At 37.4% G+C, this 15339-nt stretch overlaps 1 protein-coding gene across 4 annotated transcripts in view; it reads left to right on the forward strand.

The window, feature by feature from the left end:
* Positions 1 to 15339, forward strand: part of LOC127790751 (ATP-dependent DNA helicase SRS2-like protein At4g25120) — a 47222-nt gene that overhangs the window by 16520 nt on the left and 15363 nt on the right. For all 4 annotated transcript variants that reach the window (XM_052320409.1, XM_052320427.1, XM_052320418.1 and 1 more), the window contains exons 18-22: positions 6028 to 6234; positions 6357 to 6395; positions 7474 to 7545; positions 8235 to 8321; positions 8402 to 8458. In XM_052320409.1, coding sequence (XP_052176369.1) covers positions 6028 to 6234; positions 6357 to 6395; positions 7474 to 7545; positions 8235 to 8321; positions 8402 to 8458 — 462 coding nt within the window. The remainder of the gene's footprint in view (positions 1 to 6027; positions 6235 to 6356; positions 6396 to 7473; positions 7546 to 8234; positions 8322 to 8401; positions 8459 to 15339) is intronic.

The raw sequence follows: 15339 nt of genomic DNA on the forward strand, positions 1-15339 counted from the left end.
AGATTCTTGATATTAGGGACCACGGTGTACAAACGCTGGATGTCATTCGTATAACATTCTCCAGCTTCCTTCCACACATCAACACAAGTTTCAAATGGGCGAAAGGGCTGCATGATCGATGGATCAATATACTGCCATAGGAGGCTGCATAACTGGCATCAACTTATTCCCATCTAGGCTGATTGGCTTTCGGCACACTTTCAACCTTTGTGATAAGATGATCGGCTTGGCCTTGCCCTTTGAACCACATTTTGACAGAGGCTGCCCATGAGAGATAATTGACAGACCCTATCAACTTGACAGTGGTGATATTGGCTGTTCCAAGATTAGAGACAGTAAAGGACTGAGAAGCAGTAGGGGCAACAAGTGCAGTTGCGGGAGTTGCATCAACAGAAACTACGTCATTGAGGTCAGACATAGCGAGGATTTGACATCGGGAATAAGTCTAGGGAAGGGAGGCGAGCTGATTTGGAGGAGCTGGGAGAAAACGGTTGGTGGACGCGCCTTCACGCGTTGACCAGTGGGGGCGGACGGCTACTCGTTGGAGCTCCGGCGGCTGCAATTTTTTGGCCGCAACTTGGCCTGAAGGCAGTGAACCCTAGGGTGGGGTCGGTTCCAGCAAACAACGGCTGAACAATGATGTTCTGGCGTAAACAATGATTATGAAGAGAGAAAACTAGGGTTTGAAGGTCGCTGGAAAAAGATACATAGTGGTGGTTAGGGTTTTTCTCATTGGTGGCTCTAATACCATGTGAGAAAACAATTATGCGAGAAAAACCTAAGAGATTAGTCTCTTAGTGTGTTATTTATAATAGGCACAACGGACCTAATAACCTACGGGCTTGACCTAATTACACATAGTTACAACAAATAAATAAATAAATAAAAAACACATACAACAATATGCAATATATCTAATTATACTAATAATTCTAATACATATCTATGTGTAAGCTTATGAGAGGAACCACTCACTTTTTTTCCCCACAAAGTTTGGAACAACTCGAAAAACGTGCACTGCCTCAATTTTTGTGTCAAACCTCAAAATTTGCACAAATCACGTCACCACAAGCCCGAAGCACCCTATCCATTATATTTATTCAAATAATCATTAAAACTCTTTTTTTTGTATTTTTCTGTATTTTCCTTTTATTTTTCTTCTATATTATTCCAAAATAAATACCTACTCAAATATTTTTCCAATTATTTTTGCACCAAAATTCCTAAAATATTTTTCTAACAATTTAAAAAAAAAAAATCAAAAAATACTTGGGCCCTACACCTACACGCTCTGGGCATGAAATTGAGATTGACGCGTGAGCTTCATGCGCCAGTTGTCTTCTCCGGCGCTGGTACACCAGCAATGTTGGAATTTGATGCCATTTTGCTCTACTCCTTCAGTCGATCCTATGGTGGGTTTGGATGCTCGAAAGGATTAACGAAAGCACCCCAACCAGCCGATTACAAGTTCAACCAAATCACCCGTCTAGGTTTTCGGTGAGGCTTCGATTCTTGCTCCACACTACACGAAAGCTCTCCAAAACTTCCAGTAACACTCTACCGCTGTCAAGGATTAAAAGCCCTTTATCCTTGTTACTGGATTTGTCCTCTAACATGCTCGATTTCAGGCTTCAAACTTGAAAATTTTCAGCCAATTCGATCTCCTTTTATACTCAAAATCGACCCTCCAAATGTCGAATCTCGCTTAATTCAAGGCCACTAATGCACCCATTTGCCCTAGGTCGGTCCAAAACCTCAAAGAGAGCCCCCAAAAATCCCATTACAGTGGCCCGGAATTCCAACGACTTCTGGATGAAATTTCGGTTGTGATTGCCGTTGACATGGCCTTTTGTTGACCAAGAAACGGTCTAGGCCTTGCTCCGAGGCCCTCGATCCACTTCCTCGGGTCTCCGATAGCCTAATTCGGTGATGGGACGAGTGTGGTCGGCCATGGTTGTGGAAGTTCTTGCAAATTTCCAGTTTCGCCCCCTCTCAACTTTAGAAATTTCATTTTGGCCCTTTTCGGGCAACCCCTTGGGTTTCTAAGTATACCATTAAGGTCCACGAGTTCTAGATTCTTCATTTCATTCTCGAAATTTTAGAAAAAATATCTTTTTGATCCCCCCCTTGGGTAAAATTGAAAAATTACACTTAGGCCCAAATGAATGATTTGACTGTAATTCCTGTCGTTTTGACCCGAAACCATTTAAGGATTGTTTATCAAGCCAAGTTTGACTCTTTTAAGGGTTCTATTGATTTTTTGGATGCCCCTAACGATAATTTGGTTTTTCAGCTTGATCTGAAGCTGTATCGAAAATTGTCTCTGATCTGATTTCTTTCAATGTCATAAATCATATCTTGAGATGTTCGTTAGGGACATACTTATTTCCTTAGGTATCTAAGTTCCCGGGCATTCCCTCAAGCTGATTTTTTCGTTTTCTCGGGTTATATTGATACCGATTCCTTTGAAACTTCGTATTTCTTTCCATACACTTATTTCAAAAAGTAACCAAAAAGTTTTGGGTATTACATATAGGCTACTTTATCCTTTACAACTGAAAGGTACAAACTGCCAACGTAAAACTTAGTCGGATCCAAAACATGAACTCTAGACAAATTATAAAAAATCGTTTGGGCGTGGGCGTAACCCTTTCATAGCGACGCGCTACACTGCCCTCGTGTAGTGACAAGTGAGCTAGGGCCGCTGCATCGGTGCTCGGATGTAGTGATAAATGAGCAAGGGTTCCCGCATTTGCTTGGACGGATGTGGGTAAAGAAGCTAGTCCAAAATCAAAATCAAAATCAAAATCAAAACAAAAACCAAAATCAAATTCAAAGTCAAGGCCAAAAACAAAATCAAATCTAAAGTCAAGGCCAAAAACAAAATCATAGATTGAGGATTGGGTCATGGAACATAGGAACATTAACAGGCAAAGCTATGGAAGTGGTGGATGTGATGATTAGGAGAAAAATTAATATTATGTGCCTTCAAGAGACGAGATGGGTAGGGAAAAAAGCAAAAACTTTATCAGAAGTTGGATATAAAATATGGTACACAGGAACTGATCGAGCGAAAAATGGAGTGGGGATTATTATGGATAAAAGCTTAATAGATGAGGTAGTGGATGTAAAGAGAATAGGGGATATGATTATTATGGTGAAGATTAGTCTAGGAAGAATGACTATGAATATCTTTAGTACATATGCACCACAAGCGGGGTTAGGTGATGAGATAAAAGCAAAATTCTGGGAGGACCTAGAAGGACTCATACAAATGATACCAAGAGGAGAGAAAGTGATTATAGGAGGTGACTTAAATGGGCACGTGGGTAGAGACGGAAACGGGTATAGAGAGGTACATGGAGGGTATGGATTCGGGGAAATTAATAATGAGGGTAAATCTATCCTAGATTTTGCTATGGCATATGGGCTCATTATAACCAATACTAGGTTCAAAAAACGAGACGAACACTTAATCACATATAAAAATATCACCTCAAGCACCCAAATAGATTACTTCCTCATGAGACAAGAGGATCGGTTATGTTGTAGGAATTGTAAGGTAATACCGGGAGAGTGTTTGACTACTCAACATAGACTTCTAGTACTTGACGTCCAAGTAACAAATTGGAAGAGAAAAAATCACATAAAACAAAATCCAAGAATCAGGTGGTGGAATTTAAAAGGGGAGAAACAACTAATCTTCAAAGAAAAATTAAGGGGTAGAAGAGAATGGAATGGAGAAAGACAAACAAACCAAATGTGGAAAGAAATGGTTAATGCTCTGAGAAGCACGGCAAAGGTAGTCCTTGGAGAGACAAATGGTGGAGCCTCTAACCTTAAGGAGTCTTGGTGGTGGAATGAAGAGGTACAATTGAAAATTAAAAATAAGAAAACTTGCTATAAGGCGGTATATCAATGCAACAATGAAGAAAATCAAAAAAATTATAAAGAAGCAAAAAAGGCAGCAAAAAGAGCTGTTAGTGAAACAAGGTCAAAAGCATATGAGAATCTATATAAACGACTTGATACAAATGATGGAGAAAGGGATATATATAAATTAGCTAAAGCAAGAGAAAGAAAAACACGGGATTTAAATCAAGTGAAATGCATAAAAGATGACAATCAAAATGTTTTAGTAAATGAGCGAGCGATTAAGGAGAGATGGAAGGAGTATTTCACAAAATTATTCAATGATGGTGGTGACACAAGAGTTAGGTTTGGACATCTTAGTAATTCCGAAGGGAATGTGAGCTATACATTCTATCGACGCATAAGTTCAAATGAAATAAGGCAAGCATTAAAAAAGATGAAAAATCATAAGGCAGTGGGACCAGATAATATACCAATAGAAGCATGGAAATGCATGGGAGAAGAGGGCATCTCCTGGCTAACGCAACTATTTAACGTTATCCTTAAATCAAAAAAGATGCCAGATGAGTGGAGGAAGAGTACTTTGGTTCCTATATATAAGAACAAAGGAGATGTTCAAAACTGTGAAAATTATAGAGGAATTAAGTTAATGAGTCATACCATGAAACTCTGGGAGAGAGTAATAGAGCAGAGGCTCAGAAAGGAAACAAAGGTGTCAGAAAATCAGTTTGGTTTCATGCCTGGTAGGTCAACAATGGAAGCTATATATTTACTGAGGCGTCTAATGGAAAGGTATCGAGATCATCAGAAGGACCTACATATGGTGTTTATAGATCTAGAGAAGTATTATGGAGGGTTTTAGAGAAGAAAGGAGTCAAAATAGTCTGTATACAAGTCCTTAAGGACATGTATCATGGTGTAGAGGCAAGGGTCAGAACATGCGGAGGGGATATTGAACCATTTACAACTACAATAGGACTGCATCAAGGTTCTGCACTAAGCCCATACTTATTTGCCCTAGTAATGGATGAACTCACTAAAGATATTCAGACAGATGTGCCATGGTGTATGCTATTTGCAGACGACATAGTGTTGGTGGATGAAACAAAAGAAGGAGTGAACACTAAGCTTGAGTTGTGGAAAAACAATTTAGAATCTAAGGGATTTAAATTAAGTAGAAAGAAAACAGAATATATGAAATGCAAACTTAGTAAAAATGCAAGAGTGGATGATGTTATAATAAAATTAGAAGACCAAATCTTACAAAGAAAAGACCATTTTCGATATTTGGGATCAGTGATTCAAAAAGATGGAGAATTCCACGAGGATGTCGCACATAGAATTAAGGCAGGTTGGCTAAAATGGAGAAATGCTTCGGGGGTGTTATGTGATGGTAAAATCCCATTAAAATTGAAAGGAAAATTCTATAGGACAGCTATAAGACCAGTCTTGTTGTATGGCTTAGAATGTTGGGCAGTCAAATACCAACATGAGCAAAAGACGAGTGTAGCGGAGATGAGGATATTAAGATGAATGTGCGGACATACAAGAAAGGATAAAATTAAAAATGAAGTTATTCGTAATAAGGTAGGAATAGTGCCAATCGAGGAGAAGATGAGAGAGACTAGACTAAGATGGTTTGGTCATGTGAGAAGGAGACTAAGAGACGCTCATGTTAAGAGAGTTGATGAAATGGAACAATTAGTCACAAAAAGAGGTAGAGGTAGACCCAAGAAGACTTTGGGAGAGACATTAAAATTTGATATGAAATATATGGATCTAAATGAGGATATGACAAAAGACAGAAATACATGGAAGTCTAGAATTCATGTAGCCGACCCCACATAGTGGGATAAAGGCTGGATATGTTGTTGTTGTTGTTTATATCTTGAGTTTCTTTACGGGATACAATCAATCTGTTAGGAAAACCTATTAGTGAATGAAAGCTTTTTCGACATAAATGAAATGATATGCTATCACTCTTATCTTTTGATCTGACCCATAAATTGCATTAAACTTTTTGAAAACAAAGAGACTATTGTGTCTTTCCCCTCAATTTTTTACAGTTTCAGCTTATTTACTTTTGGCACTTAATTTATACCTTTACTATACTCAATATGTGATGTGCTGGAACCTGGATGCTTCCCCATGCAGGTGCTTCAGTATCTACTTGATGATGTCTCTGAGTTTTTATCTAGATTTACCATGCCAGAAGGAGAAAGCGATATTATAGCAGAAGATAAAGGCTGCACTCATGTACTTAAAAAGTTCATTGATTCTATATCTGAACGGGAGCGGGAAAATTTTTGTTCAAGGAGGCATGATAATGAAAATGCTGTTACCCTTACAACCATTCATCAGGTTCTCCTCTTTCTAAACAGAAAAACGTGATTTATTTCTTAGGAATTTGTTGAGACCAATCTAGATGTTTGAAAATGCCCCTAGTTTAACTTTTTTCTCTTCTCCCTTTACGTTTTGTGCAGTCAAAGGGCCTTGAGTGGGATACAGTTTTCATAGTAAAGGTATTGTGTAAAAAGAAACATGTTGAACTAACCTTTATTTTGCATAAATTTAATAAAAAATATTTGGATTATATCATGGTTGCTTTTTGCTATTTCTTCTTATTATCTTTTTAGGTGGTTAATTTATCAAAATTTTATTTCTATCTGCTAAATTGAGTATTTCAGATAATTGCAAGATTTCTCATGAGTTAATGTGAAATAGACAAAATGGCCATTTAGGAAAGCAAAATGAAATTAAGTTATCTGAATGATGATGCCCTTTACCACAGAGCATGGTAATTGCTGCCACCACCTGCTTCATGAATTTTTTACTATGCTTTTCTTAGATGAGATGAACAATCTATCTCTCAAATTGATTGTATCTTGTTATTTGTTATTAAAGCACATGACAAGGACATCAATGCTGTCTAGGAGTGCCTCTACATGTGTGGGCACTTTTTGGCCCTTGATTATATGGGTTAAATCTGGTTTGTGTTCTTGATTACAGGGGTAATGTGGTGATTGGGGCTTCTGAGAATGGAAGAGGATAAATAGAACTGTTGCAACAAACCTCATGCTAACATTTATTATGTGCCCTGGGAACCTTGTTGGAAGAAGGTTACATGTGTATCTTTATTCACAAACCAGATGAAGAAAATTAGCTGGATTATTATGACACATGGATTGAAAGAATAATTCATATTAGAAAGCAAGACAACATATACATTAAGTATGAATAGAAACTCTTGGATGTGCTTGTGAACCTCTTGTTGAATGGTTACAGATGCATCTGAAAAATCTGTGTGCTACACCTGATTAGTTTTCTTGGAAGGTCACTGGCAACAGTGAACTCAATTACAGTGGTAACAGGATTCTACTGGTGGCTGCAGTGCAACATTTTTTGTCAGAGAATATACTGATATTTATTCCAATGTTAGATAAACATATTTAGAAGACACATGCAAGCATCATGAACTTTGGACAATTTTTTAAAGTTACTTGTAAAAGGGTGAGCTTGTTGGCTTAATATGGATGAAATCATTTTAACTTTCTGTTGGAAGTTGTCAAGCATTGATCTAATGCTTAAAGATGGCCACAGGCAAATGAATCTGAAATCCCTTTGTTGCATGAATGCAATGGTGTCATGAAGGAAAATTGCACTGCAATTGAGGTAAACATGTTCTATTCTGGGAATTTTTCATTCTATTATATCCCATATTATACCTAAGGGTTCACTACCGAGTTTCTTTGATCTTACTCTCCTTTTTTTACAAACTGCTTCAATCCTATTCACTTGCTAAGCCGTTGTCATTGGTCTTCTTCTTATATGGCCTAACTTTGTTAATTGTGTCCTACACATCTTATCTCAATAGGCACCACTCTAACCATGTATGATTTCATTTCTTATTTGTCTTTTCTTGTATGTTTGCACATCTACCATAAAAGTCATCTTAGTTACTCTTATACTTTGTATACGTTTGTATGATAAAGATGGTGTTTTATTTGTCCTATAAAATTTTGTAACTTTCAAGCAATTTTACAACGCATAAAATATTGGACACAATTCTTCACTTTAACTATCCTGCCTTGTTCTATGAGTAACATACTCAATAATCTGCCTCTCGTTTCGATAATTGATCCAATATATTCAACCTAATCTTTTTCAGAAATAACTCAATTTTCATGTCTCACCAACACTTTATTTGTACTCCTATTTTTACTAAATTTTCATTCCATATATTTGGATTTTGATCAACTCAACTTGAACCCTTTGGAGTCTAAAGTCCTCTCTGTAGTTCATGCTTAGTATTCATGCTATCTTTTGGTTTCTAGGATGCTTACTTCTTGTTATGATATTAGGAAGAGCGGCGGCTGCTATATGTGGCAATGACTCGTGCTCGGAAAAAACTTTTCATACTTTATGTTATTATGGACTCAAATTGGCAGGTTTAATTTGCATAAAATATCTTTTCTACTTTGGTTCTTCACTTATTCTTTTTTCTAAGCAACACATTTTATCTTTCCAGATGCTTCAGCCATCCCGATTTTTAAAAGAAATTCCCGATCATCTTCAAGAGATCCAGGTGTGTTTCCTTCCTTAATATAATTGTGCTTATTTAAAAAAAAAAAGATCCAAGTGTGTTTTCTAGTAATTGTGTTGTCAATTTTGAAGGTATCTAGGAGATAAAAACTACTTGTTGGAATAAATGTAATTAGTTGTCAATGAGTTATCAATTAGGCCTTATTTTTAGGAGTAAATTATTGTACATTACTACTATAAAATCTAAATAAAATGGCTAGACCTTAATTAAGTCATCTGATTCAACATGGTATTAGTGAGGAAGAGATTTTGTAGGCATAGTTGCTGTTGTTGCTAGACAGTACCTTTGTGTTGTCTCTTGTGTTAGTGATTAGTTGATTGTACTATTAGCTTGTGTTTACAAATGTAGAGGATCAAGCTTATATTTAAGTGTTGTTGTATGTAATTGTTAGACAAGTGGTGCAGTGTAGGAGAGGTGGTTAAGGTTAGTATATAAGCTAACCTCTATTGTATTTTCTGAAATTGAAGTTGATTTCATTCAATTGAATTTTCAGCGAGTTTCTTTTCCTTCTCACTTTCTTTCTTTCTTCCATTGTGAAACTCTTGCTTCATGGTATCAGAGAAAATCTCTCTATGGCCTCAAGCAGGCCCTGAGAGCTTGGTACACTAAGTTGAGATTAGCCTTACAGGATTGGGGATTTATGAGGGCAGTTTTAGATGCATCTCTATTCATTAAAAAAACCTTTGAGTTTGTGTTGTTTGTGTTGGTTTATGTTGATGATATTTTGATCACTGGGTCAGATTCTATTGCTTTGCATGCTTGTATCTAGGATTTAGACACTTATTTTGCTCTGAAGACCCTTGGTTCAGTGAATTATTTTCTAGGGTTTGAGGCTTATCAGGATTCTACAAGACTTCACTTGACTCAGTCCGAATGTACCCTAGATTTGCTTAAAAAGACTTCAATGCAAGATTGCAAGCCTTGTGCCATCCTTATGAGTGCAACCACCTCTTTAACTGATGAAAGAGATCTATTTTCTAACCCCTTTCTTTATCAAACCATCGTTGGTTCTCTTTAATATCTAACATACACCAAGCCTGATGTAGCCTTTGCGGTGAACAAATTCAATTTTCGACTTCTCCTAAGGATCAACATTGGCTAGCATGTAAAAGATTATTGCAATATCTTAAAGGAACAATTGGCTTAGGTCTGGTCTTCACTCCTTCATCTCCTGGTTTGCCTCTAAATGTGTATATTGATGCTAATTATGTGGATTGCAAGGTCACAAGACGATCCACTCACGGTTGTGTGTTTTTCTTGGAAATAATCTACTTGTTTGGGGCTCTAAGAAACAAACAGTTGTTGCAAGGTTTGTTGCTGAAGCTGAATATCGTGTTGTGGCACAAGGGGTGGCAAAACGCAAAAGTTTTGTGGTTGAAATCACTCTTTTATGAGATTGGGTTTTTGTGCACTAATACTCCTATTATTTGGTGTGATAATCTGACAGCCAAGTGTATATTTGAGAATCCTGTTTTTCACTCAAGAACTAAACATATAGAAATTGAAATGCACTTTGTTAGAGAGAAGGTTGAACGTAGTGATATTGAAATTCGATATGTTCCTACATTGCATCAAATGGCTGATATATTCACTAAGGGGCTGCCTAAAGATAGATTTTTGTTCTTGTGTGATAAGCTTGCTCTTAAAGTGACTCCTATACATCAGCAACTACAAAGATTACTTCAGGAAAGTCTAGCTTGAGGGTGCATAAGGAAGAGATTGTGTAGGCATAGCTGCTGCTATTGCCAGACGGTGCCTTTGTGTAGTCTCTTGTGTTTGTGATTAGTTGATTGTACTATTAGCTTGCGTTTACAGATGTAGAGGATCGAGCTTATATTTAAGTGTTGTTGTATGTAATTGTTAGATAGGTGGTGCAGTGTATGAGAGGTAGTTAAGCTTAGGATGTACTGTTGTATTTTCTAAAATTCAAGTTGATTTCATTCAATTGAATTTTCAGCGAGTTTCTTTTCCTTCTTGCTTTTTTTCTTCCATTGTGAAGCTCTTGCTTCAATCAGAGCCTCTGTAGGAAAATACTTTCCTGCTGTGTTATCTCTCCAACAGTGCCTTTCTTCTTTTTTTCATTATGCTATCCCTCTGGTAGTGCCTTTCTTCTCAACAGCCACTGCTTCGGTGTCATCAATGTCTGCGAAATTGCTACTGCCTGCTTACAGATCGAACATTGTTGTCACCAAGCTCTGCCGCTCCAGTCATCTCCTTCACTGCTTCCAATCATTGGCCGACCCAAAGCGGCTCAAATCTGCTACTTTTGACTGCCATCTTGATTGCCGATCTATAGACCCGCTTTGCACCGTCACAGTCTGTGGTTGTCTTGTCCAGATTTGGGCCCTCCGCCGCTTTTGCCGCTATCTAGATCCACTCCACGTCCGCTTTTACCGCTATCTAGATCTATAGACTGAAATGAACCAAATCCCACTCCACGTCCAACAAATCTGCCATTAAAGACACTTCAAAAGTGACTTCCATCCAAAATATGGAAAGTCCTTCCGACAGATCTACCATTGAAGATGCTTCAAAACTACCTTCCATCCAAATTATGCAGAGTTCAACATCTTCAGTCGCCTCTGGATCTAAATCAGTAGGTTTCTCTTCGCATTTTTCTTCTACACCTATCATTACTTGTAAATAACTGGTTGAAAGTACCAATTACATGTCTTGGGTTGCCTTTGTTGAGCCATAGTTCATGGGTCAAGGAATAGAAAATCACCTAAGTACAAAAGCTGATACAATTCTCGTTGTTGAGAGAGTAATGTGGAAGAAAACCGACGCTCTTCTTTGGAATATGTTATCGCAAACCATTGAACCCAAACTATATGTTATTTACAAGGCATACAAGACTTGTGTTCAGGTGTGGACAAAGGCTAAATCTTTTTACACAAATGATATCCAATGTCTCTACTGTTAGTGTTGTGTGCCCTAATGCTAGATTTGGATGACATTTAGCAGGTTTGTTTTTATGCATTCATTGTATCTTTGTATAATTTTATAAAAGGCAAAGTTTTTTCATTCATATTTTCTCCAATTCATTATATGAATGAGTACTTAGATCTTCTGTGTGAGAATCTTATTCTCAAGTTGTTGAGACTTTGTGACAAGATTCTCTAGTAACAGAACTTCTTAAACTAGTTTTAGTCCTTAAATTCTTTGGATAGGGACTCTGATTAATCGAGTATGGACTAGTACATGTGTTACTACCTCGTTCGGTATGGGGATACCGATGGGAATGTGGTGTGTCACGCCTTATATGACATGATACAATGAATAGCACAAACACAAGAAGGATGTAGTGTTGAAACAATGGACAACAAATAACACACTTAAATAACTGAGATCACACCTCTTCAGTCCTAGAACAGCTGAGTAGCAGCAGCTTCTTGCTAGCCTCTCGTGCCTATAGCAGTGGTGGAGGGATTGGTAGGCGCTGCACTACTCCTCAAAACCCAAGCCTCCAAATCTTCAAAACCCTGGTTGGTTTGGAGCTAAAACTCCCTACGGAGGATTCTGTCTTCAAGTTGCTGAAAAAGTGCCCACAGTGGTTGGGAGACCCTTTATTTATACTAGACCTCAAGCTTCGAAGGGAAGCCAACTTCTATCTCTTCAAGCTTCCAAGAGAAGCCAACTCCCATTTTGCAAATAACTCCCCCTAAAAGTCACTAATCTTTAGGAACCCCAACAAAACACTTGATCTTACAAAAAGACACCCCAAAATTAACTTACACCAAAATATGCCCCCTAAAAGATGGAAATTACCAAAATGCCCCTACCCAATTAGAGAAAACACATGAAAATAAAAACTATGTACAGGTTTGCATCAGAATTCAAGCAGTACAATGATTCAGTCTTGAGCATTGATCAATAAGGGTGCACATTTAGCCTGTTGATTTTGACATGTAGAAGTTTTGATGTTTTTTTGGGATCTTCTAGAAAATACCAGAAGATCTTCAAGCCCTCCTGGTACAACTCCAATGGGTGCATTGTGCTTGGTGTTAAAAGCATATTGTACTGTAGTGTACAGTAGCGTGTTTGTTAGCTGTAGCTTGTGTTGTGTTTTTAAGTTAAGTTGTATAGGCCTATTTCATTATTTCGATGTAAGAGCTTTAGCTGTTATATATAAACAACAAAGCTAACTAATTCGTGTGTGTGTGTTTTTTTTTCTTTCTCTAATCAAAATTACGAAGTTAGTGCAGTTTTCTTCTCTTCTGTTTGTTCATCTATCGTAGGGTTTATTGAGTTCTTACATGGTATCAGAGCCTTCGACGTAAGTCATGGCATCCGATTCAAATCACTGTACCTCCTCGTCGATTCCTCCTCGTTCGTCTTCCTCTCTTTCTTCGACTTCACATTTTGGTTTTGGTGCAGTTGCGAAAGCTTTGAATTATGTACCGATCAAGCTTGATTTAATTTGGTTTGTTCATCTATCCTTGGGTATTATGTACCGACTTTGCATATTGGTATTGGTTTTGGTTTGTTCATCTATCCTAGGGTTTACTGAGCGTGTGATCTGATTTAATTTCTAAACAATTTGACACCTCCTCCAAAGTTTATTATGGATCCAGACAGTGGCGATGCTGAAGCTACAAAATTGAATGATGACTATATGGATTGGTTGCGGTCAGACCAGCTTCTTCTTGGCTGGCTTTTCTCGACCATTGATAGAGATGTTCTAGCGCAGGTGATTCATTGTGAATCATCTGTTGAGGTATGGTCTACCTTGGAGAAGCTATATTCTAGACAAATTGTTGCAAAACCTTTTCAATTAAAGCAACAATTACGTTCAATCAAGAAGGAATCTCTATCTGTTAATGACTATATCTTAAAGATCAAAACAATAGGCCATGCTCTTGCAGTCATAGGAGAACCTCTTCCTGATAAGGAGCTGGTACTAGCTATCTTAAACGGTTTAGATCATGACTATGAGACTGTTGTTAGTCTCATAACATACCAGATGGATGAAATAGGTTTAGAAAAGGTGCAATATCTTCTTTTGTTGCATGAAGAGCGGTTAGTCACACAAAATGTGCCACATTTGACAACTGCTGTTGATTCACCTATGTCACTTTCAACGTCAGTTAAAGTTGCTTCTTATTCCTCACAAAATGGAAATGGATTTGTTACAAACACTAGAGGAGGTTATAATAATCGAGGAGGTCATTTTGGCACTAGAGGAGGTAGAGAGAGAGGTAGATCAGCTGGCAAAAGAATTTATTATTAACTTTGCAGAATACCAGGGCATTTTGTGGATAAATGTTACCACAGATTTGATAAAAAATTTCATTGGAGTTCTGGTTCTAATTTTGGAAGAGGAAGTTTTGTTGGTCAAATCAATTTTCGTGATTCTTAAGCATACCGAGCTTCTGTTTGTGACTCTAGCAATTCTCAAGCTACATGGCTGATTTAGATTGATATCATGGCACTGCTTATGGCACCACACCTCAACCATTTGAACCTTCATTCTTACCTTATGTTTAGTCTGATCCTTCATGGTTTGTGGACTCTGGAGCCACTAACCACATTACTTCCAGTGTTAACAATCTGTCCATTCATTCACCTTATCATGGTAGTGACAAAGTAACAATTGGTAATGGTAAGTCTTTACCTATCTTAGCTATTGGTATTGCACAAATTTCTTCCGTTTCTGATCCTAAATCTTTTGTCTCTTTACCTTATGTTCGTCAAATGAAGAAAAACTTGATTAGTGTTTCTCAATTAACTCGAGATAATAATGTTGTTACTGAATTTGATTCACATTCATGTATTGTCAAGGACAAGGATTCCAAATAGGTGCTACTTCAAGGACATCTTAAGAATGGACTCTACTGACTGAATTCAACTTTTGTTCTAGCTACACCCAGTCACTCTGTTCATCCTATTGAGCCTATTGATTCTATTCAGTCTACTTCTTTTTCTACATGTAATAAACAATACAAAAATACATGTAATAAGCACTCATTTTGTCATGAGTTGCCAAATCTTTGTGTCAATGTAGTTCAAACTAATTCTGATGTCTGTAAACAATGGCATGCTCGCTTGGGGCATCCATGAACTCGTGTACTGCAGCTTATATTGAATAAAATACAAGTTCCATTTTCTTCTATTCCTTTTTGTGATTCCTGCAAGCTTGGGAAATTAAGTCAATTGCCATTTGTTCATTCTGAGATCAAATCAAATTAAACCTTTAGAACTAGTCTATTCTGATTTATTGGGACCATCACCTGTTCTTTCAATTGAGGGTTATAGATATTGCATGATATTTGTGGATGCATATACCCGATACACTTGGCTATATCCCTTGAAACTCAAATCAGATGCTCTACCTATGTTTGTAACCTTTCACAAATTTGTTGAACTGCACTACCGACACAAACTCAAAGCTTTACAAACTGATAATGGGGTAGAATTTAAGGCCTTTTTAACTTATCTTAGAAGCTCTGGGATTCAATCTCGGTTTTCATGTCCCTACACACACCAACAAAATGGTGTGGCTGAGAAAAAACATTGTCATATAGTTGAAATTGGATTAACTATACTAGCTCATTCTCATATGCCTCTTAAGTATTGTACTGTGGCATACAGTAGCATGTTTGTTTTCTGTAACTTGTGTTGTGTTTTTAAGTTAAGTTGTATAGGCTTATTTCATTATGTCGGTGTAAGAGCTTTAGTTGTCTTACATATAAACAGCAAAGCTAACTAATTCGTGTGTGGTTTTTCTTTCTCTAATCAGAATTATGAAGTTAGTGCAGTTTTCTTCTCTTTTGTTTGTTCATCTATCCTAGGGTTTATTGAGTTCTTACACATGGAACATGAATATGATTTTGCCTCACTAATGGGAGCCGTATAACTTGCAA

This window comes from Diospyros lotus, chromosome 1, assembly GCF_014633365.1.
Source record: "Diospyros lotus cultivar Yz01 chromosome 1, ASM1463336v1, whole genome shotgun sequence".
In the NCBI taxonomy this organism is placed as follows: domain Eukaryota; kingdom Viridiplantae; phylum Streptophyta; class Magnoliopsida; order Ericales; family Ebenaceae; genus Diospyros; species Diospyros lotus.